Consider the following 26,028-nt stretch of genomic DNA (forward strand, 5'->3'; position numbering starts at 1 on the left):
CTACTATATTTTGAGATGCAATAACTGCGACTGGAACAGCAGGTTACTATGTATTGATAAAATATTCAATTCACTAAGATTTAACCATTTTAAGCCAAATAAGATGGCCACAAAATATAAGTTGAACGTTAAGAAAACTACAAGGAGAATTTACAAATCCACCACCAAAGTGGGAAATTTTAGCTCACCTTTTTTAGTAACCAATAGATCAAACAGACAAAAGAAATAAATACAATAAGCACAGATGTTCGTAACAGTACTATTTACACTCAGCTGAGATTAGAAAGTATCTATGTGGTAAAACATTTAATTGTGACCAAAGAGAGGTCTGTATTTTGCTCTCAGCTTCTGGGAAGTAATCTCCAAGTCCTTGGAATATCATGCCTGATAGGAGTGTCTATGTTTGCCTGGAGGTCTTGGGTCAGCTAGATAGTAAGTGTGATTTAGGGTGGACACTCTGGTTCACCTGGTATCAGCATGACCACCTGAGGGCTGGATATTGATATCAACCACATAAGCAGTCAATCCTGCCTATGTGATGGAGTCCCAATAAAGACTCTGAACACCAAGTCTCAGGTGAGTGTCCCAGGTTGGCAATACTCAGTGCATATTGCCACACATTGGTGCCAAGAAAGTAATGCTGTTCTGACTCTACAAAAAGAAGATGACTGGGAGCTGGGCACCGTGGCTCATGCCTGTAATCCCAGCACCTTGGGAGGCCAAGGCTTGCAGATCACCTGAGGTCAGGAGTTCCAGACCAGGCTGGCCAACATGGTGAAACCCCATCTCTGCTAAAAATACAAAAATTAGCTGGACGTAGTGGTGGGTGCCTGTAATCCCAGCTACTCAGGAGGCTGAGGCATGAGAATTGCTTGAACCCAGGAGGTGGAGGTTGTAGTGAGCCAAGATCGGGCCACTGCACTCCAGCCTAGGGGATAGAGCAAGACTCTGTCTCAAAAAAAAAAAAAAAAGATTGGAAACTCTGTACTTTCCTGAACTCTGCCTGATGTGTCTCTTCCCTTGGCTGATTTTAATTTGTATCCTTTCCCTGCAATAACTGTAATGGTGAATATAACAGTTTTCAATGACTTCTGTTAATCCTTCCAGTGAATTACCAAACCTGAGGGCAGTCTTTGGAACCCAAAACTTGCAACAGGAGTCAGAAGTGAGGGCAATCCTGTGGATGGTTCCCTGACTTAGCAGTCAGTGAACTTTGCGTGGCTCAATCCCCAACAAAAAGAGGAGGGATAGATTATGATATATTCTGTACAGCAATGAGAATGAATGGCCATTCACACAACAATATGGATGAATTTCATGAACATAATGTTGAGTGAAAGAAGCCAGACACAGAAGAAAACATACTGTGTGATGGAAATAAAACTTCCGCAGAAGTGCCCCTGGAAAAAGCCCTAACCTCCTGAGGTGTGGAAATGTATGCAATATAAAGATGGGGATGTTTGCTCTCACTTCCCCTAGAAACGTTTTACTTTTTACACACCATGAGACTTTAATCTGTAGCCATTTGTGTAGTTAATTGGTCTTATCTGAAAGGATAAAACTTATCTTCTAAAGGAGACCAAAAGCTTACGGCCCAGCGCTATCTCCCGAGGTATTTACCTATCAGAAGAGATGAAGTCCAGAGTTTGGAAACTCTGGAGTTTGGAAGAGTTTGGAAGTCCAGAGATGTTTTGGAAACATCTCTAGGTCATAAAAGCCAAAGACCCGGGAGCTTATCCAGCTTTTCGAGTGATGTATTTATATTCCAATAGGTTAGAGTGATAAATAGGATGTTTTCCATTCTCTTTCCAAGAAGCAGAGGTTTTTTCTCCCCTTTTGAGAGGGGAGAAGGCAGCAGCAGCTTCTCTTCAGTATCTATAAATGGAGTAAATGTAGTCTGGGGTGGTGGCTCACGCCTGTAATCCAGCACTTTGGGAGGCTGAGGTGGGAGGATCACTTCAGTGGGGAGTTCAAGACCAGCCTGGGCAACATGGCAAAACCCTGTCTCTGCAAAAAATACAAAATTAGCCACGTGTGGTGGCACATTCCTGTGGTCCCAACTACTTGGGAGGCTGAGGTGGGAGGATTAATTGAGGCTGTAGTAAACCATGATTGTGACACTGCACTACAGCCTGGGTGACAGAGCAAGACTCTGTCCCAAAAAGTAAGATAAAATAAAATAAAATAAAATAAAATAAAACAAAGGAGGAAATCCATTGTTCTCCATCTTTCACTTACAAGTTGTAATCTGGCACTCACATAGAACATTTCCATCAGCTCTCATTGCATTGCCTGTTGGTCTACATATGGGGAACCAATGAAGTGAGGTTACTCTGGCTGTCAATCTGGTGATGAGTATTAAGAAAAAACTCTTTTCCTTGACCTAGAGTTCTCATGTCACTGCAGTATTCATATATGAAAATTACGTATCTGTATGAGTGGGGCAACATTTCAGACCCTTCACAGTTCTTGACAAAACATGCTATGAGATAAAAAGTTCAAAAACAGGCAAAACTAATATATGATGTGGGAAGTCAGATTAACGATCCTCTTTGATGGGAAGAAACTGGAAGGTAGCATAATTGTGGGGGCATTTTGGGGTGCAGTTCATGTTCTATTTCCTGACCTGGGTGCCGGTTACATGAATGTGCTCAATTTGTGAAAAACATTGAACTGTAAATCCATGACTGGTTGTGTTTGTCCAGGTCCTCCAAGAAGCAGATGCTAAAACGGGATTAGATGTGCAGAGGATTGATTTTGGGGGAGTCCTGTGAGTATAAATGGGGAGGAAAGAAGAGGAGACCAGGACATTCATCAGACTATGGTGCAGGTCTGACTCTTGCGAAGAAGGGAGGGAAGGAAGGGAATAAGGAAGGTCTTAGGCTGCTGTGCAGCTCTCAGAAAGTTTCAGCAAGTCCAGCTGGGCGCTGTGGCTCATGCCTGTAATACCAGCATTTTGGGAGGCCGAGGCGGGTGGATCACGACGTCAGGAGTTCAAGGCCAGCCTGACAAACGTGGTGAAACCCTGTCTCTACTAAAAATACAAAAATTAGCTGGGCATGGTGGCATGCGCCTGTAATCCCAGCTACTCAGGAGGCTGAGGCAGGAGAATTGCTTGAACCTGTGAGCTGAGATCACGCCACTGCACTCTAGTCTGAGTGACAGTAAGACTCTGTCTCAAAAAAAATAAAAATAAAAATAAAAAATAAAAACCTGGGCATGGTGGCTCACGCCTGTAATCCCACCACTTTGGGAGGCTGAAGTGGGCAGATAACCTGAGGTCGGGAGTTCGAGACCAGCCTGATCAACATGAAGAAACCCCATCTCTACTAAAAATACAAAATTAGCCGGGCATGGTGGCACATGCCTGTAATCCCAGCTACTCAGGAGGCTGAGGCGGGAAAATCGCTTGAACCCTGGAGGCAGAGGATGTGGTGAGCCGAGATCATGCCATTGCAGTCCAGCCTGGGCAACAAGAGCAAAACTCCATTTCAAAAACAACAGGAAGGAAGGAAGGAAGGAAGGAAAGAAGGAAGGAAGGAGGGAAGGAGGGAAGGAGGGAAGGAGGGAAGGAGGGAAGGAGGGAAGGAAAGAAAAAGAGAGAAAGAGAGAAAGAAAGAAAGAAAGAAAGAAAGAAAGAAAGAAAGAAAGAAAGAAAGAAAGAAAGAAAGAAAGAAAAGGAAGGAAGAAAGAAAGGTAGGTTTCAGCAAGGCCAATGATGAGCCAAAGTCACCCACTACAGGGTCCTCTATCTCCAAGGAACCAGCCTGCCTCAGTAATCTCTGCTGTGCTCCGTCATTGGCTGGGAGCAGCCCAAGGGAAACATAGTCTTGGCATTAATATGATGATAGATTTCAGAGCACAGCAGCTGGGGCCATTGGGCAATTGTGCTTCTCACAATAGGAGACCCAAGAGGCTTATTTGTGGTCACCAGAGTCCACCCCATGCACCACATGTACTTCTCCATATAGGTTCAGAGAGCAGCTCCATGGGCCTCTCTTCCTGAATGAAACCTTAGAAAAGGGAAGTGAGTGGCAGAAACTAAAACCCCATGGCTGCACTTGATCTTGGAGCTATCACTGTTACTCCTCCTCTCCCTTCTCCACTATCCATTCTAATTTTACCTGACCCTCCGCTGTCAGTTCAGCAGGCCTTGATGGCTTACCTGATGGTATAATCTAAACCTCACTCCCAAGGGTCCTGGACCCTTGATATTCAAATGCTTTTTTGTGTCGGGAGTATTTCATGTGCTCATTCACAGTTGCCATGAGCAATGGAGTAGGAGGAGGCATCCGAGCAGATCACCTGGGTTCTATATATATTTCCTCTGTTGCTATTTTGTAAAAGCATCCCTGGCCGGGCATAATGGCTCATACCTTTAATCTAAACCCAGCACTCTGGGAGGCTAAGGAGAGAGGATCGCTTGAGCCCAGGAGTTCAAGACCAGCCCAGGCAACATGGAGAAACCCTATTTCTACAAAAAGTTCAAAAAATTAACTGGGTGTGGTGGCACATGCTTGTAGTCCCAACTACCTGGGAGGCTGAGGTGGGAGGATCACCTGAGCCCAGAGGTTGAGGTTGCAGTGAGCTGTGATCACACCACTGTACTGCACCCTGGGCAACAGAGTGTGACCCTGTCTCAAAAAACAAAACAAAACAAAACAAAAAAGCAAAAAAAAAAAAAACCAGTCCTAGCTCTACCTGCTGGTCAAGGTCAATGACTCCTGCCAGTAACTGACTCCTGGTAGTGTCTCCTTTTCAAACCTGTTGGTCCCTGGGCACAAAGAGGTCAAAGTACCCAGATGGTAGTCATACCTTATAGTTCAACGGGCCTTTTGCTGTGTCCCCTGGAAAAAGCATGTTCCCTTTGGGGACCAGGATCTCCAATCCTACAGAACCCAGAGCTACAGGAATGGGAAGCATAATATCCCAACAGTGGGTCAATGGGAAGTGGGATGGTATCCCATCATTTCAGAGTATTTCCTCCAAGCTGGTGCTTCAGCTATGCCTTCAGAAGGCTGTTCCAGCATTCTGCGAGGCCGGCTGCCTCTGGATGGCGCAGCCTGTGACATGACTATTGGATCCCATCAGCCCACTTCCATACCTCCTTGGGTATCAAATGGGTCCCCTGGTTGAACACTGTAATATGTAGAATTTCATGCCTGTGGATCAGGCATTCTATAAACTGCTGGCTATTGGTTCTGGCTGAGACTTTGCAGGCAGAAAAGGCAAACCCATACCCAGAATAGGTCTCTCTCTCTGCAAAGACAAATCAATGACCTTTACAGAACAGAAGGTGTCCATTGTATCTGAATCGCCACAAAGTGACCAATTGGTCTCCTCAAGATGTAGTGCCATATTGAGGGCTCAATATTGTCTGTGTTGCTCTCACCCTTACATCCATCCACATGCCTCTAACTCAGGCCTCCTTGTCTCTACTTTCTAGTTCTTTTCCTTCTAGATCCCTCATCAGACAGCCAGACCATTGCATAGCCCAGGAATCTATTGTATTCTTACCATGGGCCACTTCTCCTTCCATACAAAGCAGATGACTGATTGCAGCTTCATTCATTAGAAAGATTTTCCATTTCCACAGTTTTTTGAGACCATCCCCGAAAGTGGCTGCAATGTAGCTATGGCCTATTTTTGCCTTGCATCTATGTACTGAGCCAGCCCATCCATAAACCCAGCTTGAGTCTTTCCCTGCTACTTCAGCTAGTTGTATGGGACCACCATACAGCCTAGGGTGCAAACTGGGGAGGGATTATGGAGCAACTCTCATACGCGACGGGGAGTTTGGGCCACCTGTTCATGCAGCTCATTTGCGTCCTCTGCTCCCATGAGGGTCTAATTATACTTATAATGAATGAAGTACTGCTGGGTCCATCAGGTTTTATTACTTGGTGGGTCCAAAAGAATCCAGCTTATAATTGGCAGTTCTGAACTTGGTGGCATCAAGCAGGAGGTATCCAAGTAAACTTGGGTTCCACACATATTGCCTCTGGGCTTATTGTGTGAAAGCATCCCTGGCTGGGTGCACTGGCTCATGCCTGTAATCCCAGCACTTTGGGAGGCCAAGTTGGGTGGATTGCTTGAGCTCAGGGGGTTCAAGACCAGCCTAGGCAACATGGAAAAAAATACAAAAAATTAGCTGAGTGTGGTGGCACACACCTGTAGTCCCAGCTACCTTGGTGCCCAATGACCAAGTTTTCTGTCTCTACCAGGGCACAGTAACAAAGCCAGGAACTATTTTTCAAAAGGTGTATAATTCTCTGCAGTGGATGACATGACATTGTCCCAGAATTCCCAGGGCTTTCGTTGTGATTCTCCCATGGGGCTTGCCATAAGCACCATACTGCATCTTTCCCACTACTCATTCCTTCAACACCGTAGGGTCTGCCAGATTTTATGGTCCAAGCAGTGTGCTGTTTGCTGTGCAGCCGGGAACAACTGCAGAGCCATTTCTTTACTTGTCTTGTCTGATCAGTATAATATTGGTGTAACAGATCAGTGTGATGTTCTGTGGGCTGTCCAAGTGATCCAAATCTCTTTAAACTATGAGACGGCAAGAGCGTTAACATAACCCTGATGTAAAACTCTAAATGAATATTGTTGTCCAGCCAGGCGCGGTGGGCTCACGCCTGTAATCCCAGCACTTTGGGAGGCCGAGGTGAGCAGATCACCTGAGGTCAGGAGTTCAAGACCAGCCTGGCCAACATGATGAAACCGCATCTCCACAAAAATACAAAAAAAAAAAAAAAACAAATTAGCTAGGCATGATGGTGGGTGCCTGTAATCCCTGCTACTTGGGAGGCTGAAGTGGGAGAATCACTTGAACCCAGGAGATGGAGGTTGCAGTGAGCCAAGATCACGCCATTGCACTCTAGTCTGGGCAACAGAGCGAGACTCCATCTCAAAAAATAAACATATATTGTTGTCAATACCATGAGAATGAAACTGTTTCTGATCCTCTTCTCTGATTGGAATGGAAAAGAAGGCACTCACTAAATCAATGACACCATACCATATACCTGAGGCCTTATAAATCCGCTCCACCAGTGATACCATTTCTGGTAAAGTCACTGTGTTCAGGCTATTATGGTTCGGTCCATAGTAGTCTACAGACATTCTCCAGAACCAATTCAGCTTCTGCAGAGACCAGACCGATGAATTAAACAGAGATACAGAGATCACCACCTCTGTACCCTTTAGCACTTTAGCAGTGTCACGAATCTCTGTCATTCTTCCCTCTCTCCCGCTCCTAGATGTAACACTGATTTTTAAAAACCTTTTAAAATTAATGTACAATAAGCTGTACATATCTAAGTGTAAAATTCAATAAGTCTTGACAATTGTGCACAAAACATTACCACAATCAAAATTAGGAACATTCCACCACCTTGAAAAGCTTACTCCTGCTGCTTCATAAGACCTTCCTCTCACCCCAGATCTCCCCATTGCTAGGCAACCATTGATCTGCTTCCTGTCACTGTAGATTAGTTTATATTCTCTTTTTTTTTTTTTTTTGAGACAGAGTCTCAGTCTGTTGCCCAAGCTGGAGTGCAGCAGTACAATCTCGGCTCACTGCCATCTCCACTTCCTGGGTTCAAGTGATTCTCCTGCCTCAGCCTCCCGAGTAGCTGGGATTACAGGCGTGCGCCACCATGCCCAACTAATTTTTGTATTTTTAGTAGAGACAGGGTTTCCCCATATTAGCCAGGCTGGTCTCGAACTCCTGACCTCATGATCCACCCGCCTTGGCCTCCCAAAGTGCTGGGATTACAGGCATGAGCCACTGCACCCGGCCAGATTAGTTTACCTTTTCTAGTTTTATATAAATGTGATTGCTCAGTACATACTGACATTGTATGGCTTCTTTCTTCATAACTGTTTTGAGATTCATCCACATTGTCCTATGTATCAATAGTTTGTTCCATTTTATTGTTGACTAGTATTCCACTGTATATATAGATCACAATGTTTATCCATTCACCTACTAATGGTCATTTGAGTTATTTCCAGTTTTTGGCTATTACACATAAGACTGCCAAGAACATGCATGTACAAGTCTTTGTATGGGCATATGTTGTCATTTATTTTGGTAAATAACTAAGAACAGAGTAATTGGGTCATATGTTAGTTGTACGTTTAACTTCAAAGAAACTGTCAGCCAGGTGCGGTTGCTCACACCTGTAATCCCAGCACTTTGGGAAGCTGAGACAGGCAGATCACCCTGAGGGCAGGAGTTCGAGACCAGCCTGGTCAACATGGTGAAACCCTGTCTCTACTAAAAATACAGAAAATTAGCCGGCCGTGGTGATGGGCACCTGTAGTCCCAGATACTCAGGCGGTTGAGACAGGAGAATTGCTTGAACCCGGGAGGCGGAAGTTGTGGGGAACCGAGATCATGCCACTGCACTCCAGCCTGGGTGACAGAGTGAGACTCCATTTCAAAAAAAAAAAGAAAGAAAGAAAGAGAGAAACTGCCAAACTAGTTTCCAAAGTGGTAAAACAACTTCATATTTCCAGCACCAGTGTATGAACATTCCGATTGATCTCCATTCTCATCAACACAGAATATGGTCAGTCTTTTCAATTTTAGCCATTTACAAGACTAATGACATTGGGCATATTTTCAGGTACTTATTTGCCATCTGAAAAGAGTCTTCAAATTTTTTGCCTTTTTTTTTTTTTAAAGGAGTCTCCCTCTGTCACCCAGGCAGGAGTGCAGTGGCACGATCTTGGCTCACTGTAACCTCCACCAGGTGCAAGCAATTCTCCTGCCTCAGCCTCCCGAGTAGCTGGGGTTACAGGTGTGTGCTACCATACCTAGCTAATTTTTTTTTGTATTTTTAGTAGAGATGGGGTTTCACCGTGCTGGCCAGGTGATCTCGAACTCTTAACCTCAGGTGATTCACCTGCCTCGGCCTCCCAAAGTGCTAGGGTTACAGGCTTGAGCTACCACGCCTGGTCTTTTTTGCCAATTTTTTTTATTGGGTTATGTTCTTATCATTGTGTTTTGAATTATTTTTAAAATATTGATTGATTGATTGATTGATTGAGATCGGGGCCTTGCTATGTTGCCCAGGCTGGTATCAAACTCCTGGACTCAAGCGATCCTTTCACCTTGGCCTCCAAACGTGGGCCAGTGTGCCTGGCCTTTTTGTTATTTTTATTTTTTATTTTATTTTATTTTTTTTGAGACAGCGTCTCATTCTGTCACCCAGGCTAGAGTGCAGCGGTGTGATCTTGGCTCACTGCAACTTCTGCCTCCCGTGTTCAAGTGATTCTCCTGCCTCAGCCTCCCGAGTATCTGGGATTATAGGCACCCACCACCACAACCAACTAATTTTTGTATTTTTGGTAGAGATGGAGTTTCTCCATGTTGACCAGGCTGGTCTCAAACTCCTGACCTCAGGTGATCCACCCGCCTCGGCCTCCCAAAGTGCTAGGATTATAGGTGTGAGCCATCACACCTGGTCTTATTTTTATATTTAATAGAGATAGGACCTTGTTTTTTTGCCCAGGCTGGTCTCAAACTCCTGGGTTCAAGCAATGCTCACACCTCAGCTTCCCAAAGTGTTGGGATTGTAGGCATGAGCCACTGCGCGTGGCCAAGAGTTCTTTATTTGTTATATAAGACTGTTCTGCAGTGAGCAGCTATATGCAAACCTACCCCGAAGGCTGAAGGAGCTGAGAGACTGAAGGAATAAAAGCTGACAAATCTAGTTTCTCAAAAGGTAACATTTAATAGTGACTCACAAACAGAAGACATTTCTCAGACAGCCATGGGGTGGTGGATCTCTGCATCCACCCTACAGAAAATAGCTATAGCAAGTTATTTTGGTAAACTCAAGCAGTTGGTCAATGTCTCACAACATCTCACCTAAGTTAGGTAAGCATCTTGATTAGGGGTTATCTATGCTGCAGGTAGTCTGACCTCTGCATAACAGACCTGCCTTGGCTGAGCATTCAAAGATCACTAGATCTCCGCTCTTTTTTTTTTTTTTTTTTTTTTTGAGACGGAGTCTTGCTCTGTCACCCAGGCTGGAGTGCAGTGGCCGGATCTCAGCTCACTGCAAGCTCCGCCTCCCGGGTTTACGCCATTCTCCTGCCTCAGCCTCCCGAGTAGCTGGGACTACAGGCGTCCGCCACCGCGCCCGGCTAGTTTTTTGTATTTTTTTTTTAGTAGAGACGGGGTTTCACCGTGTTAGCCAGGATGGTCTCGATCTCCTGACCTCGTGATCCGCCCGCCTCGGCCTCCCAAAGTGCTGGGATTACAGGCTTGAGCCACCGCGCCCGGCCCGCTCTTTTTTTTTTTTTTTTTAAAGACATTTCGCTCTTGTTGCCCAGGGTGAAGTGCAATGGTATAATCTCGGCTCACCACAACCTCCACCTCCCGGGTTCAAGTGATTCTCCTGCCTCAGCCTCCCGAATAGCTGGGATTACAGGCATGTGCCACCACGCTCAGATAATTTTGTATTTTTAGTAGAGATGGGGTTTCACCGTGTTGGTCAGACTGGTCTCAAACTCCAGACCTCAGGATCTCTGCTCTTCTAATAGTTAACCTTCAGTCTGCTGCTCAGCTATATCTGCTTTTCCACTGCGGGAAATAAAAAGTCTACTTTGTAGATAACATAGAGGCCCTCCAGCTTTCACAATTAGCCACTAACTGCTTGCTAACAATCCCTGGTCTCTCATTATCCCTCTGTAAGGCATTCACACAACTTGGCAATAACCAACCAACTCTCTTGTCTTTGTAAGCATTGTTCATCCTCTGCCCCAAATCTTCCAAATACCTCAGTTAGTGCACCTGCCACAGCACTTCCCTCCACTGGGATGTCTTCCTTGGTCACCCCTGGTGATTTTTTTTTTTTTTTTAGACAGGGTCTCACTCTGTTACCCAGGCTGGAGTCTAGTGGTGTGATCACAGCTAACTGCAGCCTCTACCTCCCAGACTCAAGCCATCTTCCCACTTTAGCCTCTTGAATAGATGGGACTACAAGCGTGTCCCACCATACCCAGCTAATAATTTTTTTTTTTTTTTTTTTTTTTTGAGATGGAGTCTCGCGCTGTCGCCCAGGCTGGAGTGCAGTGGCGCGATCTCGGCTCACTGCAAGCTCCGCCTCCCGGGTTCACGCCATTCTCCTGCCTCAGCCTCCTGAGTAGCTGGGACTACAGGTGCCTGCCACCGTGCCCGGCTAATTTTTTTTGTATTTTTAGTAGAGACGGGGTTTCACCGTGGTCTCGATCTCCTGACCTTGTGATCCACCTGCCTCGGCCTCCGAAAGTGCTGGGATTACAGGCGTGAGCCACCGTGCCCGGTCTTTTTTTTTTTTTTTTTTTTTTTGAGACAGAGTCTCGCTCTGTTGCTCAGGGTGGAGTGCAGTGGCACAATGTCAACTCACTGCAACTCTGCTTCCCGGCTTCAAGCGATTTTCCTGTCTCAGCCTCCCAAGGAGCTGGGACTACAGGCGCCTGCCACCACGCCCAGCTAATTTTTGTATTTTAGTAGTGACAGGGTTTCACCATATTGGCCAGGCTGGTTTCGAACTCCTGACCTTATGATCTGCCCGCCTTGGCCTCCCAAAGTGTTGGGATTACAGGCGTGAGCCACTGCGCCCAGCCCCAGCTAATTTTTTTATTTGCCAATTTTAAAATGTTTTAGAGGTGAAGGTCTCATTATGTTGTCCAGGCTGATCTCCAACTTCTGGACTCAGGCAACCCTCCCACTTCAGCTTCCCAAAGCGCTAGGATTAAAGGCATGAGCCACCGCACACAGCCCTACCATTGGTGAACTCTTCAGCAGTTGTGCTGCCACCTTGTGGACACACTCTGCCCCACTTATCAATTAGGCTGGCACCCTCTCCGCTTGCGAAGCAGTTGAGGGAGCTGGTCCCTCATCAGTAAGGATAAAAATTATTTGAATAAACAATTAACAAGCATGGACTTCTGGAAGTCAGTAGAACCCTGCACCCAAGGAATCTTGAGTATTCACTAGGTACCAGTTGCTTTATGTGAATTACCTCACTCTTTCACTGAAATGTGGCTTCTGTGACTGAGGAACTTAATTATTTGAAATTAATAATAAAAAAAATAGAGATGAGGTCTCACCATGTTGCCCAGGCTGGTCTCAAACTCCTTAGCTCAAGCAATCCTCCCACCTTGGCCTCCCAAAGTGCTAACATTACAGGTACGAGCCACTGCTCCTGGCTTGACATTATTTTAAGTTTAAAAAATCTGTAGCCATAAAAAAGAATGAGTTCATGTTCTTTGCAGGGACATGGATGAAGCTAGAAGCCATCATTCTCAGCAAACTAACACAGGAACAGAAAACCAAACACCACACGTTTTCACTCATAAGTGGGAGTTGAACGATGAGAACACATGGACACAGGGAGGGGAACATCACAAACCGGCAAGAAGAGGGAGCGCATTAGGACAAATACCTAACGCATGCAGGGCTTAAAACCCAGATGATGGGTTGACAGGTCCAGCAAACCACCATAGCACACGTGTGCCTATGTAACAAACCTGCACGTTCTGCACATGCATCCCAGAACTTAAAGGAAAAAAGTCACTAATTGGCTGAGCATGGTAGCTCATGTCTGTAATCCCAGCACTTTGGGAGGCCGAGGTGGCAGACTGTTTGAGGTCAGGAGTTTGGGACCAGCCTGGCCAACATGGTGAAATCCCATCTCTACTAAAAATACAAAAATTAGCCAGGCTTGGAGGTGCATGCTGGTAATACCAGCTACTTGGGAGGCTGAGGCAGGAAGATTGCTTGAACCCAGGAGGTGGAGGTTGCAGTGAGCCAAGACTGCACCACCGCACTCCAGCCTGGGGGACAGAGGGAGACTCTGTCTCAAAATAAATAAATAAATAAATAGTCACAAGTGGCTGGTGGTGACCCTATTGGATTACACAGGTCTAGAGGCTGCATTCTTCATGATTAAAACCCTAGTAACAATCTGCACACCTTGATTTTTCCAGTACTTTATGGTTTCCAAAGTATTTTGCTCCACTTCTGTCTCATGATCCTTATAATACACTATGGGGAAATGGAAGCTCAGAAAAGTGAAGGGACTTGTTTAAAGCTTCACAGCTGCAAGGCCATGCACCTGCCTGCCCAGCTCCTGGTCACCTCACTGCATTGCACAGCCTGGGCATATCACGTTATATTTCTCTAAACTCATCCAAGTAAATGTTCACACATTCACCTCTGATGCACCCTTCCTTCCCTGTTTGCAGAAACCTCTCTTGGAACGTTGGGAGTGGTGAATGCTTCCTAGTAAGAAGAGTACATTCCAGGAAGAATGACATTTCTGTTCTCACATCCCTTGAAGCTCAGATCCTTCCTCTATCTTGGCCTTTCCACAACTTCGCTTGATTCCACGGTGCAATTCGATTATACAAACAAAAATAGTATCTTTTGATTTGCAATTCACTAAGAACCCAAGAAACAATGGTTCTATACATACTCCCTCTTAAAAGAACTTTCTACTCAATATCTACTCCAACACTATTTCTTGAGTTCTTACTTTGTGCCCAGGCATTTTTTATTATTTGAGTATAATTTTATCCATTTCACATACAAAAGGAATCAGACCTTGTCCAAAGTCAGCATTTCTTGTTTTTTTGAGACGGCGTCTGGCTCTGTCGCCCAGGCTGGAGTGCAGCGGCTCGATATCGGCTCACTGCAAGCTCCGCCTCCCAGGTTCATGCCATTCTCCTGCCTCAGCTTCCCAAGTGCCTGGGACTACAGGCGCCCGCCACCACGCCTGGCTAATTTTTGCATTTTTAGTAGAGACGGGGTTTCACCCTGTTAGCCAGGATGGTCTTGATCTCGTGACCTCGTGATCCGTCCGCCTCGGCCTCCCAAAGTGCTGGGATTACAGGCGTGAGCCACCATGCCTGGCTGACAAAATCATTTTTAAATAAAGAACATGAAACCACAGTGAGCTATGATTGTACCATTGTACTCTAGCTTAGGTGACAGAGTGAGACTGTCTCAAACAAACAAACAAAAAACTTTGTCTTTTTTATAATTTTTAAAATTAAAATCATCTCATTTTGGCACATTTTATATATAGAATTATATATTAACAAGACGTTTTATTTTTAGTAACCTTAAATTTTAGTGAAAACCTAGGAAGTAAAAAATCGTTTTTAAAAATTAAGGCCGGGCGCGGTGGCTCAAGCCTGTAATCCCAGCACTTTGGGAGGCCGAGACGGGTGGATCACGAGGTCAGGAGATCGAGACTATCCTGGCTAACACGGTGAAACCCCGTCTCTACTAAAAAATACAAAAAACTAGCCGGGCGAGGTGGCAGGCGCCTGTAGTCCCAGCTACTCGGGAGGCTGAGGCAGGAGAATGGCGTGAACCCGGGAGGCGGAGCTTGCAGTGAGCTGAGATCCGGCCACTGCACTCCAGCCTGGGCGACAGAGCGAGACTCCGTCTCAAAAAATAATAATAATAATAAAATAAAAATAAAAATAAAAAAATAAAAATTAAAAAAATACATTTTTCACATTCTCAAATGAGTATGCAAAGAAATCTTTTTTTTTTTTTTTTTTTTTTTTTTTTTTTTTGAGACGGAGTCTCGCTCTGTCGCCCAGGCTAGAGTGCAGTGGCCGGATCTCAGCTCACTGCAGCTCCGCCTCCCGGGTTCCCGCCATTCTCCTGCCTCAGCCTCCCGAGTAGCTGGGACTACAGGCGCCCGCCACCTCGCCCGGCTAGTTTTTTTTTGTATTTTTTAGTAGAGACGGGGTTTCACCGTGTTAGCCAGGATGGTCTCGATCTCCTGACCTCGTGATCCACCCATCTCAGCCTCCCAAAATGCTGGGATTACAGGCTTGAGCCACCGCGCCCGGCCAAAGAAATCTTGAATTGCTTGTGACATATTAGTATTTTATAGACGAGAACCACTGTATAATTATAAACATGCTTTTGTAACTTTTTTTTTTTTTTTTTTTTTTTTGAGATGGAGTCTCACTCTGTAGCCCAAGCAGGCTGGAGTGCAGTGGCGCAATCTCGGCTCACTGCAACATCCACCTCTCGGGCTCAAGCACCACAGCCTCCCAAGTAGCTGGGACTACAGGCGTGCGCCACCACGTCTGGCTAATTTTTCGTATTTTAGTAGAGATGGAGTTTCACCATTTTGCCCAGGGTGGTCTCAAACTCCTGAGATCAGGCTACTTGCCTGCCTCTGCCTCCCAAAGTGCTGGGATTACAGGCGTGAGACACCTAGCCTGGCCCTGTAATATATTTTTATTTATTTTTTATTTATTTATTTATTTATTTTTATTTATTTATTTTTTTTTGAGACAGAGTCTCGCTTAGTCGCCCAGGCTGGAGTGCAATGGCGCGATCTCGGCTCACTGCAAGCTCTGCCTCCCGGGTTCACGCCATTCTCCTGCCTCAGCCTCCCGAGTAGCTGGGACTACAGGCGCCCGCCGCCTCGCCCGGCTAATTTTTTGCATTTTTAGTAGAGACGGGGTTTCACCGTGTTAGCCAGGATGGTCTCGATCTCCTGACCTCGTGATCCGCCCGCCTCGGCCTCCCAAAGTGCTGGGATTACAGGCGTGAGCCACCGCGCCCAGCCTGTAATATATTTTTTAAATTGAAAATGACCCAGACATTTAATGAGTATTTATTTAACATAATTTTAAGATTTTAAATTACATGACAATTGTATTTATAAGCATTTATCTTATATTTATTTATTTTTGTTTTCGTTTTGCTTTGTTTTGTTTTGAGATGGAGTTTCGCTCTTATTGCCCAGGCTGGAGTGCAATGGCACAATCTCAGCTCACTGCAACCTCCACCTCCCAGGTTCAAGCGATTCTCCTGCCTCAGCCTCCTGAGTAGCTGGGATTACAGGCATGTGCCACCACACCTGGCTAATTTTTGTGTTTTTAGTAGAGACGGGGTTTCTCCATGTTGGTCAGGCTGGTCTCGATGTCCCAACCTCAGGTGATCTGCCCATCTCAGCCTCCCAAAGTGCTGGGATTACAGGCGTGAGCTACTGCGCCTAGCCTATATTTATTTATTTATTTATTTATTTATTTATTTTATTTTATTTTTTCTTTGAGACGGAGTCTTGCTGTGTCGCCCAGGCTGGAGTGCAGTGGCCGGATCTCAGCTCACTGCAAGCTCTGCCTCCCGGGTTTTTACGCCATTCTCCTGCCTCAGCCTCCCGAGTAGCCGGGACTACAGGCGCCCGCCACCTCGCCCGGCTAGTTTTTTGTATTTTTTAGTAGAGACGGGGTTTCACCGTGTTAGCCAGGATGGTCTCGAACTCCTAACCTCGTGATCCGCCCGCCTCGGCCTCCCAAAGTGCTGGGATTACAGGCTTGAGCCACCGCGCCCGGCCATTTATTTTTAACATTTACTTAGACTAGTTATGAGAACTGAATATTAGACAAAGGTAGTCATTATTTGAAATGTTTTTTTGTTAATTATTTTTACAGCCTGTGACTATCAGATGTTCACCTAACAGTCTTAAATACATAGCTATTTCGTTGATAACTCGGAAGATTTAGCTGTTTTCTGTTAAACTAGTTATATTAAATTAGTCATATTTATCAAAACAATCACACAAACAAAGGTCATTTTGGTTTTGGCTGGGTTTATAGTTTTATAATCTTTAGGCCAAACCCTGACACCCTTAAAATATCTAGCAGAGACACAGGTAAAACTTTGACCAGTAAACCAAGGCAAAAATGTATGTTGACAATTTTGAAGACATTTTTATTTTACCAATAATTTAAAAAAACAGTTTATTTATTAAAGATTTACTTAAGTCAGTCCAGGCGCTGTGGCTCATGCCTGTAATCCCAGCACTTTGGGACGCTGAGGCAGGTGGATCACTTGAGGTCATTTTGAGACCAGCCTGGCCAACATAGTGAAATCCCGTCTCTACTGAAAAAACAAAAATTAGCTGGGCCTGGTGGCACGTGCCTGTAATCCCAGTTACTCAGGAGGCCGAGGCAGGAGAATCGCTTGAACCCAGGAGGCAGAGGTTGCAGTGAGCCGAGATTGCACCACTGCACTCTAGCCTGGATGACAGAGCAAGAGCCCGCCTCAAAAAAAAAAAAAAAAAAAAAAAAATTTACTTAAGTCACATGAACTTGAAAAACATATTTGGGCTTAATTTATGGGTATTTATTTATAAGTCACTTTGGTACCATGTAGACACGATATATAACATACGTAAACACATCTAAACACATATATACACATAAATAAAACTCTTATAGCCTTAGGCCGGTCGTGGTAGTTCATGCCTGTAATCCTAACACTTCGGGAGGCCGAGGTGGGGGGATCACTTGAGGTCAGGAGTTCAATACCGGCCTGGCCAACATGGCAAAACCCTACCTCTACTAAAAATACAAAAATGAGCCAGGTGTGATGGCAAACACTTTTAATCCTAGCTACTCAGGAAGCTGAGGCATGAGAATCACTTGAACCTGGGAGGCGGAGGTTGCAGTGAGCAGAGATTGCACCACTGCACTCCAGCCTGGTAGACAGAGTGGAAAAAAAAAAAAAAAGGTCTTACAGGTTTTACCTTAGAACTCTAGTCATGGGATTAGTACTACAGAGACACTAGTTTATAAAAGATGGTTAGGTCCAAATTATTTTTGACAAAACTGGAACTTGTTTACATGGCTCAACTTTATTTGTCCCAATAGGTAATCTTTTTTTTTTTTTTTTTTTTTGAGACGGAGTCTCATTCTGTTGCCAAGGCTAGAGCGCAGTGGGGCAATCTCGGCTCACTGCAACCTCTGCCTCCCAAGTTCAAGTGATTCTCTCTTGCCTCAGCCTCCCAAGTAGCTGGGATTACAAGTGCCTGCCACCACGTCTGGCTAATTTTCGTTTTTTTTTTTTTTTTTTTTTTTTTTTTTTTTGAGACGGAGTCTCACGCTGTCGCCCAGGCTGGAGTGCAGGGGCGCGAGCTCAGCTCACTGCAAGCTCCGCCTCCTGGGTTCACGCCATTCTCCTACCTCAGCCTCCCAAGTAGCTCGGACTACAGGTGCCCGCCACCATGCCCTAATTTTTTTTGTATTTTTAGAAGAGAGAGGGTTTCACCGTGTTAGCCAGGATGGTCTTGATCTCCTGACCTCCTGATCTACCCGCCTCGGCCTCCCAAAGTGCTGGAATTACAGGCGTGAGCCACTGTGCCCAGCCCCCAATAGGTAATCTAATGGAGGCTGTGAACCAAGTTTTTGGGTAGTTTCCATGGCAGTTTGATTTTTTTTTTTTTTTTTTTTTTTGAGACGGAGTCTCGCTCTGTCGCCCAGGCTGCAGTGCAGTGGTGTAATCTCAGCTCACTGCAAGCTCCGCCTCCTGGGTTCACGCCATTCTCCTGTCTCAGCCTCCCAAGTAGCTGGGACTACAGGTGCCCACCACCACGCCCAGCTAATTTTTTTTTTTTGTATTTTTAGTAGAGACGGGGTTTCCCTGTGTTAGCCAGGATGGTCTCTATCTCCTGACCTCGTGATCTGCCTGCCTCAGCCTCCCAAAGTGCTGGGATTACAGGCGTGAGCCACCGCACCCGGCTGGCAGTTTGATTTTTAAAACCTATCTTCTTCTTTTTTTATTTTTAATTTTTTTTTTTAAGTTTTAAATGGGGCCAGGCATGGTGGCTCATGCCTGTAATCCCAGCACTTTGGGAGGCTGAGGCAGGAGGACTGCTTGAGCCCAGAAGTTCAAAACCAGCCTGGGCAACATAGCAAGACCCCATACCCATACACACACACACACACACACACACACACACACACACAAAGACAATGAGTTTAGGGTTAAATTTTTAATGCTCACATTTTAGCTAGAACCTGGCTGAACTACATAGAAAAAATATCCAGGTAACCTCGAATTAGTAACACTGTAAAGAGTTTTATCTCAACACCAGTAGAAAAGTCAACAGACTCAAAGCAAGTAGAAAAATAAAATAGAGAACGTAGAAGACGCTACATGTTAACTCTATAATTGCAGGCTGACCATTTGAGCTCTGAATTTTCCTTGATGCTATTTGCCCATCAGTTTTAAAATGTGCACAAAACGGGGTATAATATGTAGCCAGCTAGCATCCCAAAAAAGCTAGCATGCCTTTGAACTTCCCATGTAGTTTTTAAACACGCAAGCCAAAAGGGTTCCTGAAGGTGGTTGGCTAGAGACTGTCCCGTTAGAACAAAGCTCCCCCCCATAATTGCACTGCCCTTAGCCAGGTGACCCAGGTGACCCTTCAAGAGTACTCAGCATAAGCACCCTCACAAAACCTGAGAACCAGCTGAGTCTGACCTGATTACGCCTCCACCCCCACCCCATAAGCACAGGGTCCACAAAATGTTCCCTCCGTGGTCTGAATGGAGGGAATCAGGAAGGCTCCCTTTAAACCCAGAGTTGACAAAGACATACCTTCCAGGGTCTGGACCAGGCACTGGGAAGGAACTGAGAAGGATTGGGAAAGCCCCTGCCAATGCGGGGCTGTCAGGCAAGGTCCCCTCCAGGGTCCATCAATGATGAGAACCAAAATAAAGTCTCCAAGATCGCTCTCTTTTTTTTCTTTTCTTTTCTTTTTTTTTTTTTTTTTTTTGAGACAGAGTCTCACTCTGTCGCCGAGGCTGGAGTGCAGTGGCGCAATCTCGGCTCACTGCAACCTCCACCTCCTGGGTTCAAGCCATTCTTCTGCCTCAGCCTCCCGAGCAGCTGGGACTACAGGCGCGCACCACCACGCCCAGCTAATTTTTGTATTTTTAGTAGAGACGGGGTTTCACCATATTGGGCAGGCTGGCCTCGAACTCCTGACCTCGTGATCCGCCCGCCTTGGCCTTCCAAAGTGCTGGGATTACAGGCGTGAGCCACCGCTCCCGGCCTTGAATGTACATTTTAAATATACCACGAGTTCACCACTAAGGCTCAGAAAATACAAGTGGCCTCTCGGGTCTCTATACCTCCGGAGAAAAAATGTCTTCTTTTCTTCTATTTTATCCCCATAACAGTGAATGAATCAATGAGAACCCGAAGGCGGTGGGAACCCAGCGCAGTCTCACCCGGCCCCACGCGAGCCGCTTCTCAGCAGCGGCAGCCAAATTCTAACGAGGCTTAGCAACCGTTACCTTGACAACGCAATCCCATCACGCAACACGGAGCGTGGCGCCCCTCTGCATCCCAGAAGGCACCGCGCTGTCTCTAAGCCTTCCGCCCCTCTCCGTCCCAGCATGCAACGCGGTCACAGTCAATGCCTCGTTATCAGGGTGATTACAGGAATGCCTGTATATCCACGTTTGTTTTAACACTTAAAGTGTTTGTAACCATTGTGAACGCGAAAGATCTGGAAAGAGTGGTCTCAGTGATTTTTTTCAGACTATAATTTTAAATCTCGAGGAGGAAATCCCCATCTTTCCCTGGACTTTTACAGGCATCTCATTGGGCAGCCCCCGCACACCGACAGCGTGGGGTGGGGAGGGTCCTCGGGGTCCTTGGCACGGCACGTGCGGGAGGAAGTGGAGCTGTCTGTAGGCGCTGCCCTCGTCGGCTCCTCAACGTGGAGCGATGGGAGGCCTTGAGAAGAAGAAGGTGAGTGGGAAAGACGGTGGGAATTCCCGAGGGGTGGGATCTGGGGGCGGCAGAGCATGGGGTGGGCTCTTTTCCCGAGCTCCATTTCTCATGGAGACTGGAAAGACGAGATCAACGCGGCAGTAGTCAGCTGCGAGAAGGGGTCCGAGGATGGTTAAGGATGGCAGTACTCGTTTAGTGAAATCCAAGAACGAACTCCAGAGTTCTTTCTGTGGAGAGGGCTGTGAGAGAGAGTTGAACTTACTAAGCGTAGCTTCATTCCAAAAGCGGGCCGAGCCGTGGGACCACTATTTATCGAAAGGGTGATAAACATTACGTAGTGTTCGCCGTTACTGCCCGTCACATTATTTGGTTAATGTTGTCTTGGAAGTTCTCTTCGAGGCATAACATTTCGACTGAAATGGGAAAGATCAGAACATCTTGGATGGGTTGTGGGGCATGGTAGTGCTTAACGAGCAAGCCTGACAAGGGAAACCAAATGCCAAGATCAGTAGGCAGGAAAGGCTTGCTGTGTGTAAGGAGTTGGAAGGACATCAGGATGTAAACCAAGAAAAGAATGGCATCTGATAAGATTGGGGTTGGACAAGTACTGTATCGTGCAAGGCCTGTAAGCTTGAATTTTATTCTGTGTGCAGTAGGAATCGAAGGAGTAACACGATTAGAGTTTTTCAGGGAGTTCTTGTGGCTGTATGGAGAATCGGCTCAGTGACATGAAAAGACTGGGAAGGGAATGGGAATGAGGAATATATAGTTGGCTTAAGTGTTTCTTTCAGAGTGAAAGTTTCTATTGCCAGTATTTTTAACCTAACACACTACATTGAGTGTCCAGTGCTAGCCCCATCGGAACTGCAAAGATACAAGATGGGAAACCTGCCCTTGAGTTGCAGATGTAGATATGTAACAAAATCGTTACAGTTTTTAAAAGCTGGGTTTCAGAGCCAGAATCAACAAAGATGATTCTTTGTTGTGGAAAGGATTGTCTTGTGTGTAGTAGGATATTTGGCGACATCCCTGATCCTCCACCTATTGGATGCCAGTAGCACCCAGCAACTAAAAATGTCTCCAAACATTGCTGAATTGTCCTTCTCCCAGCACATACCCAGGGAGTAACCCATTGAGAACCATTTATTCCCTTAACATTTATAAGGATAAGCATGGTGTCAGAGATAAGTGTGGCATAAGGCAATGGAAAACGCTGTAAATGAAAACTCAACTTCTTAAGGCAGTCTGAAACTCATCTTTATACCTCCAGGACTTAGCATGGGCTTGATACCCAATAGACAATTAATACATGTGTAAAGGAAAGAATGAATGAAGGGTATGTTTCATTACTATGATGTTATTAGTAAACGTACCCCTGGGAGACTAACAGGTTTGTCTCTTTAGAGCTGAACCTAGCCAAAGAGGCCCCTGCTGTCTTAGCCCAGAGGAAGATCTTGTTTGGAAAAGACATGCTTGTTAGCTTGCAGGGTATTTGTTACAGTGCACTGCTCATCTCTATCTAGGGATGCAGAAGTGTGAGGGATGCAGAAGTGTGACGAATACAGAAATGTGGGTGTGAGGCAGCGTCTTAGCACCACAGGCATCCAAATGGTTACACAAGACAATATGCTTCTTGGGGGCAGGTAGAGACCAGGCTTTTTGTCTTTATTGCCTTCATAGCATCTAGCTTAGTGCTTTGACCATGATAGAGGACATGTTATTGTCTGTTGAATGAATGAATGAGGAAGGGGAGAAGCTGTGTGGCTTAGAGCATACTTTTTCAGCCAGGGTAATACCACCCTCAAGGGAACAAAATTGGTTGAGGGGCAGTATCTTAGCTATTACAGTGGTTGTGGCCCCCCAAGGACCACATTACATAAACAGACCTGCAGTATATCTCTGGTATTAACATTTTATGAGGCATGGGGAAGAAAGGGTGATGGGTGAGGGAGGAAGGGGGTGTCTAATAAGTCTCCTGGTAGTGGTGAAGAGATTATAATGAGGAAGAAAAGGAGGGAAAAAGATTAGGAACACTGGCTTAGCTGTTAGGCATTCAGGCACCGGACTCAGACCTGCCCGAGTTTGAATCCCAGCCCCAACTCTTAAAAAGCTGTGTGCTTGGCCGGGCGCGGTGGCTCAAGCCTGTAATCCCAGCACTTTGGGAGGCCGAGACGGGCGGATCACGAGGTCAGGAGATCGAGACCATCCTGGCTAACATTGTGAAACCCCGTCTCTACTACAAAATAAAAAAAAACCCTAGCCGGGTGAGGTGGCGGGCGCCTGTAGTCCCAGCTACTCGGGAGGCTGAGACAGGAGAATGGTGTAAGCCCAGGAGGCGGAGCTTGCAGTGAGCTGAGATCCGGCCACTGCACTCCAGCCTGGGCTACAGAACGAGACTCCGTCTCAAAAAAAAAAAAAAAAAAAAAAAAAAAAAAAAAAAAGCTGTGTGCTTTTTAAGAGTTGCATAGGTTATTTTACGAGGCCGTTTTCTCCTTTGTGAAATGGGGGTTCTGACAGCACCTACATCACAGGGTAATGGGAATTAAATGAAATGTGTGAAAATCACTAATTGTAATGGCCAACATTTAGAGCTAGTGCTAAGCACTTGGCACAGCACCCTATCCATAGCAGCCTCGCAGCCCTCAGCATCGTGTATGTGTTCCCTGTGCTGGCAGCTGCAAGGACGGTACAGGAGAGCTCATCCAGGCAGGTCAGCTCCTTCCCTGCAGTGTTTCCTCTCCTTGATTCATCTCAGCCACTTATCCAGAGTGATAGTTGCCTGTGGAACTAGGCATGCCCAGAGTTTGATGTCGGTCACTACAATCATTGCTAACGGAGAATTGCTTTTTTTTCCTCTCCCAGTATGAACGAGGCTCGGCCACCAACTACATCACCCGGAACAAAGCCCGGAAGAAGCTCCAGCTGAGCTTGGCTGACTTTAGGTGAGCTTGGAGAGAAGGGGAATATAGAGGGACTGCGGGAAGCCCAGGCAGTGAATTGCACATTGAAAACTCAGCTGTATCCCTGTCTTACCTGAGTTGCCATACCCGTTCTGGAATTCTGGTATTCCTTCTCTTTCTCACCTTTCCTTGCTTTAGTGAGTTGTGTTTGCTAGGTGTGGTCCAAGGGAAAATGGAGGAGAACTGAACTGGATCGTCAGGATGGGCTAGCTGGGCTGGGCTGGGTCCCTGCCATCCATCCCCTCCCGTCTGGCAGAAGAGACCCCTGATCCTGCAGCTAGGGGTTCTCATTCCTCATAGAGTCAAAATAGTGAAGTCTTTCACTGTGGCCTGTGGGCCCTGGCCTCTGTGGCTCACCTGGCCCACTTTTTTTTTTTCTTCCAGAGACGGAGTCTCGCTCTGTTGGCCAGACTGGAGTGCATTGGCATGATCTCAGCTCACTGCAACCTCCACCCCCAGGTTCAAGCGATTCTCCTGCCTCAGCCTTCCTAGTAGCTAGGATTACAGGCGCTGGCAACCATGCCTGGCTAATGTTTGTATTTTTTTTAGTAGAGACAGGGTTTCATCATGTTGGCCAGGCTGGTCTCCAATTCATGACCTCAGGTGATCCGCCTGCCTCAGCCTTCCAAAGTGCTGGGATTACAGATGTGAGCCATCACACCTGGCCACCTGGTCCACTTTTATTTTTATTCCTTCAAACACACCAGCTCTTTCCAGCCTTCTGGACTTTGTCCCTCTTGTTAGAATGCTTCTCTCCTTGTTAGGATGCTTCTCTCCTTGTTAGGAGCTTCTCTCCTTGTTAGGATGCTTCTCTCCTTTTTGTGGCTAAAATGCCGATATCTCAGCAAGTCCTTTCTTAACTCCCCTAGAGACTCTCAAGTCTGCGTTTTTGTTTTATGACTGTGATTGTGAGACTCGTGTACTAGGATGTGAGCTGTCTAAGGGCAGGGACCCCATGTTCCCTGTTTACCGTTGTTTTCCAGGCCCAGCTGTGGCCAGTGCTCCCCACCTTTACCCACATAACTGACATAACAGGTGGCCTCTGTCTTCCAGGCGGTTGTGCATTCTGAAGGGCATTTACCCCCATGAACCGAAACACAAGAAGAAGGTTAACAAGGGTTCTACAGCAGCCCGAACGTTTTACCTTATCAAAGACATCAGGTTTCTCCTCCATGAACCCATTGTCAACAAGTTCCGGGAATACAAGGTGAGGTCTGGGCTCTAGGGTCTGTCAGGTTCTCATCGCAGCTCTGTGACCCACTAACTAACTGTGACCTTGGGCAGATTGCCTACCCTCTCTGGGTAAGCCTATACAGAGAGCAGCGTGAGCCTCAACAGAAGTACTTGGAGGGAAGAGGTCGTTTAATTTTAGGACCTGGCCCCAAAACAGGCTTCCATTGCATTTTTCTGGGTGGCTCAGTGCCACACACAGATTCACAGCTTGTTTCATGCTGATATAGTCTGGTGTTGGGAACAGAGGCCAGCCTTTCTCATCCTGTCAGTGGCAGGTCACTTGGCTTCTGTTCTCAGTTGAAAAATGGAGCTGCTGGCCGGGCGAGGTGGCTTAAGCCTGTAATCCCAGCACTTTGGGAGGCTGAGACGGGCGGATCACGAGGTCAGGAGATCGAGACCATCCTGGCTAACACGGTGAAACCCCGTCTCTACTAAAAAAAAAACAAAAAACTAGCCGGGCGAGGTGGCGGGCGCCTGTAGTCCCAGCTACTTGGGAGGCTGAGGCAGGAGAATGGCGTAAACCCTGGAGGCGGAGCTTGCAGTGAGCTGAGATCCGGCCACTGCACTCCAGCCTGGGCAACAGAGCGAGACTCTGTCTCAAAAAAAGAAAGAAAAATGGAGCTGCTTTGCTGTGCCGTCCTCCCATGTAAACGTGGAGTTGGGACACCTGTGCATTGTCAAAAAGGGTGCCTGGTCTAGCTCTGCTGGTTAACACACCAGGCTTGGTGTTCCTTGGAGTTGGCTTTTTTGCATATCCTGGGCAGAGGGGTCGGTGACACAGGCACACAGCCATGGCCAGCTTCAAGGGGCATGAGAGTCCTTCTGCCCTGCGTTTCCATCTTCCATAGAAGTTGTCCAGGAGTCCTGAGCCTCAGCATCAGTGGTCTTTTCCTTTCCTTCAGGTGTTTGTCCGGAAGCTCCGGAAGGCCTATGGGAAGAGCGAGTGGAACACTGTAGAGCGTCTAAAGGACAATAAGCCCAACTACAAACTTGACCACATCATCAAGGAACGGTGAGCCAGGCCGTCTTCGGGACACCGCAGATTCTTCATTTACTGCTGGTCTCTGTCCTAGCACCAGGGATTCAGTAGGGAACAAGACTAAGACCCAGCTCAAAGAGCTTGCATCTCCTTGAAGGACACAGACCAAAAACCAAGCTAGCAAATTTCTAGAATGATTACTAGGTCTGTAGTTACAGGGCTGTCAGACAGGGCTCTGAGGGGAGACGTCTGAGCCAGCCAGCGGAAGCACAGTCCAAGCAGAGGCCGTG

The 26,028-nt window shown here is 46.4% G+C and overlaps 1 protein-coding gene across 1 annotated transcript in view; it reads left to right on the top strand.

Annotated features, from left to right (window-relative positions):
- The window catches only part of PES1 (pescadillo ribosomal biogenesis factor 1), a 270,761-nt gene that overhangs the window by 234,435 nt on the left and 10,298 nt on the right, over window positions 1-26,028 (top strand). Inside the window, exons 2-5 of the mRNA XM_050806724.1 lie at window positions 20,498-20,584; window positions 23,429-23,508; window positions 24,580-24,733; window positions 25,662-25,771. Coding sequence (XP_050662681.1) covers window positions 20,561-20,584; window positions 23,429-23,508; window positions 24,580-24,733; window positions 25,662-25,771 — 368 coding nt within the window. The 5' untranslated portion in view covers window positions 20,498-20,560. The remainder of the gene's footprint in view (window positions 1-20,497; window positions 20,585-23,428; window positions 23,509-24,579; window positions 24,734-25,661; window positions 25,772-26,028) is intronic.

The sequence above is a fragment of the Macaca thibetana genome, chromosome 10, assembly GCF_024542745.1.
Source record: "Macaca thibetana thibetana isolate TM-01 chromosome 10, ASM2454274v1, whole genome shotgun sequence".
Classification (NCBI taxonomy): domain Eukaryota; kingdom Metazoa; phylum Chordata; class Mammalia; order Primates; family Cercopithecidae; genus Macaca; species Macaca thibetana.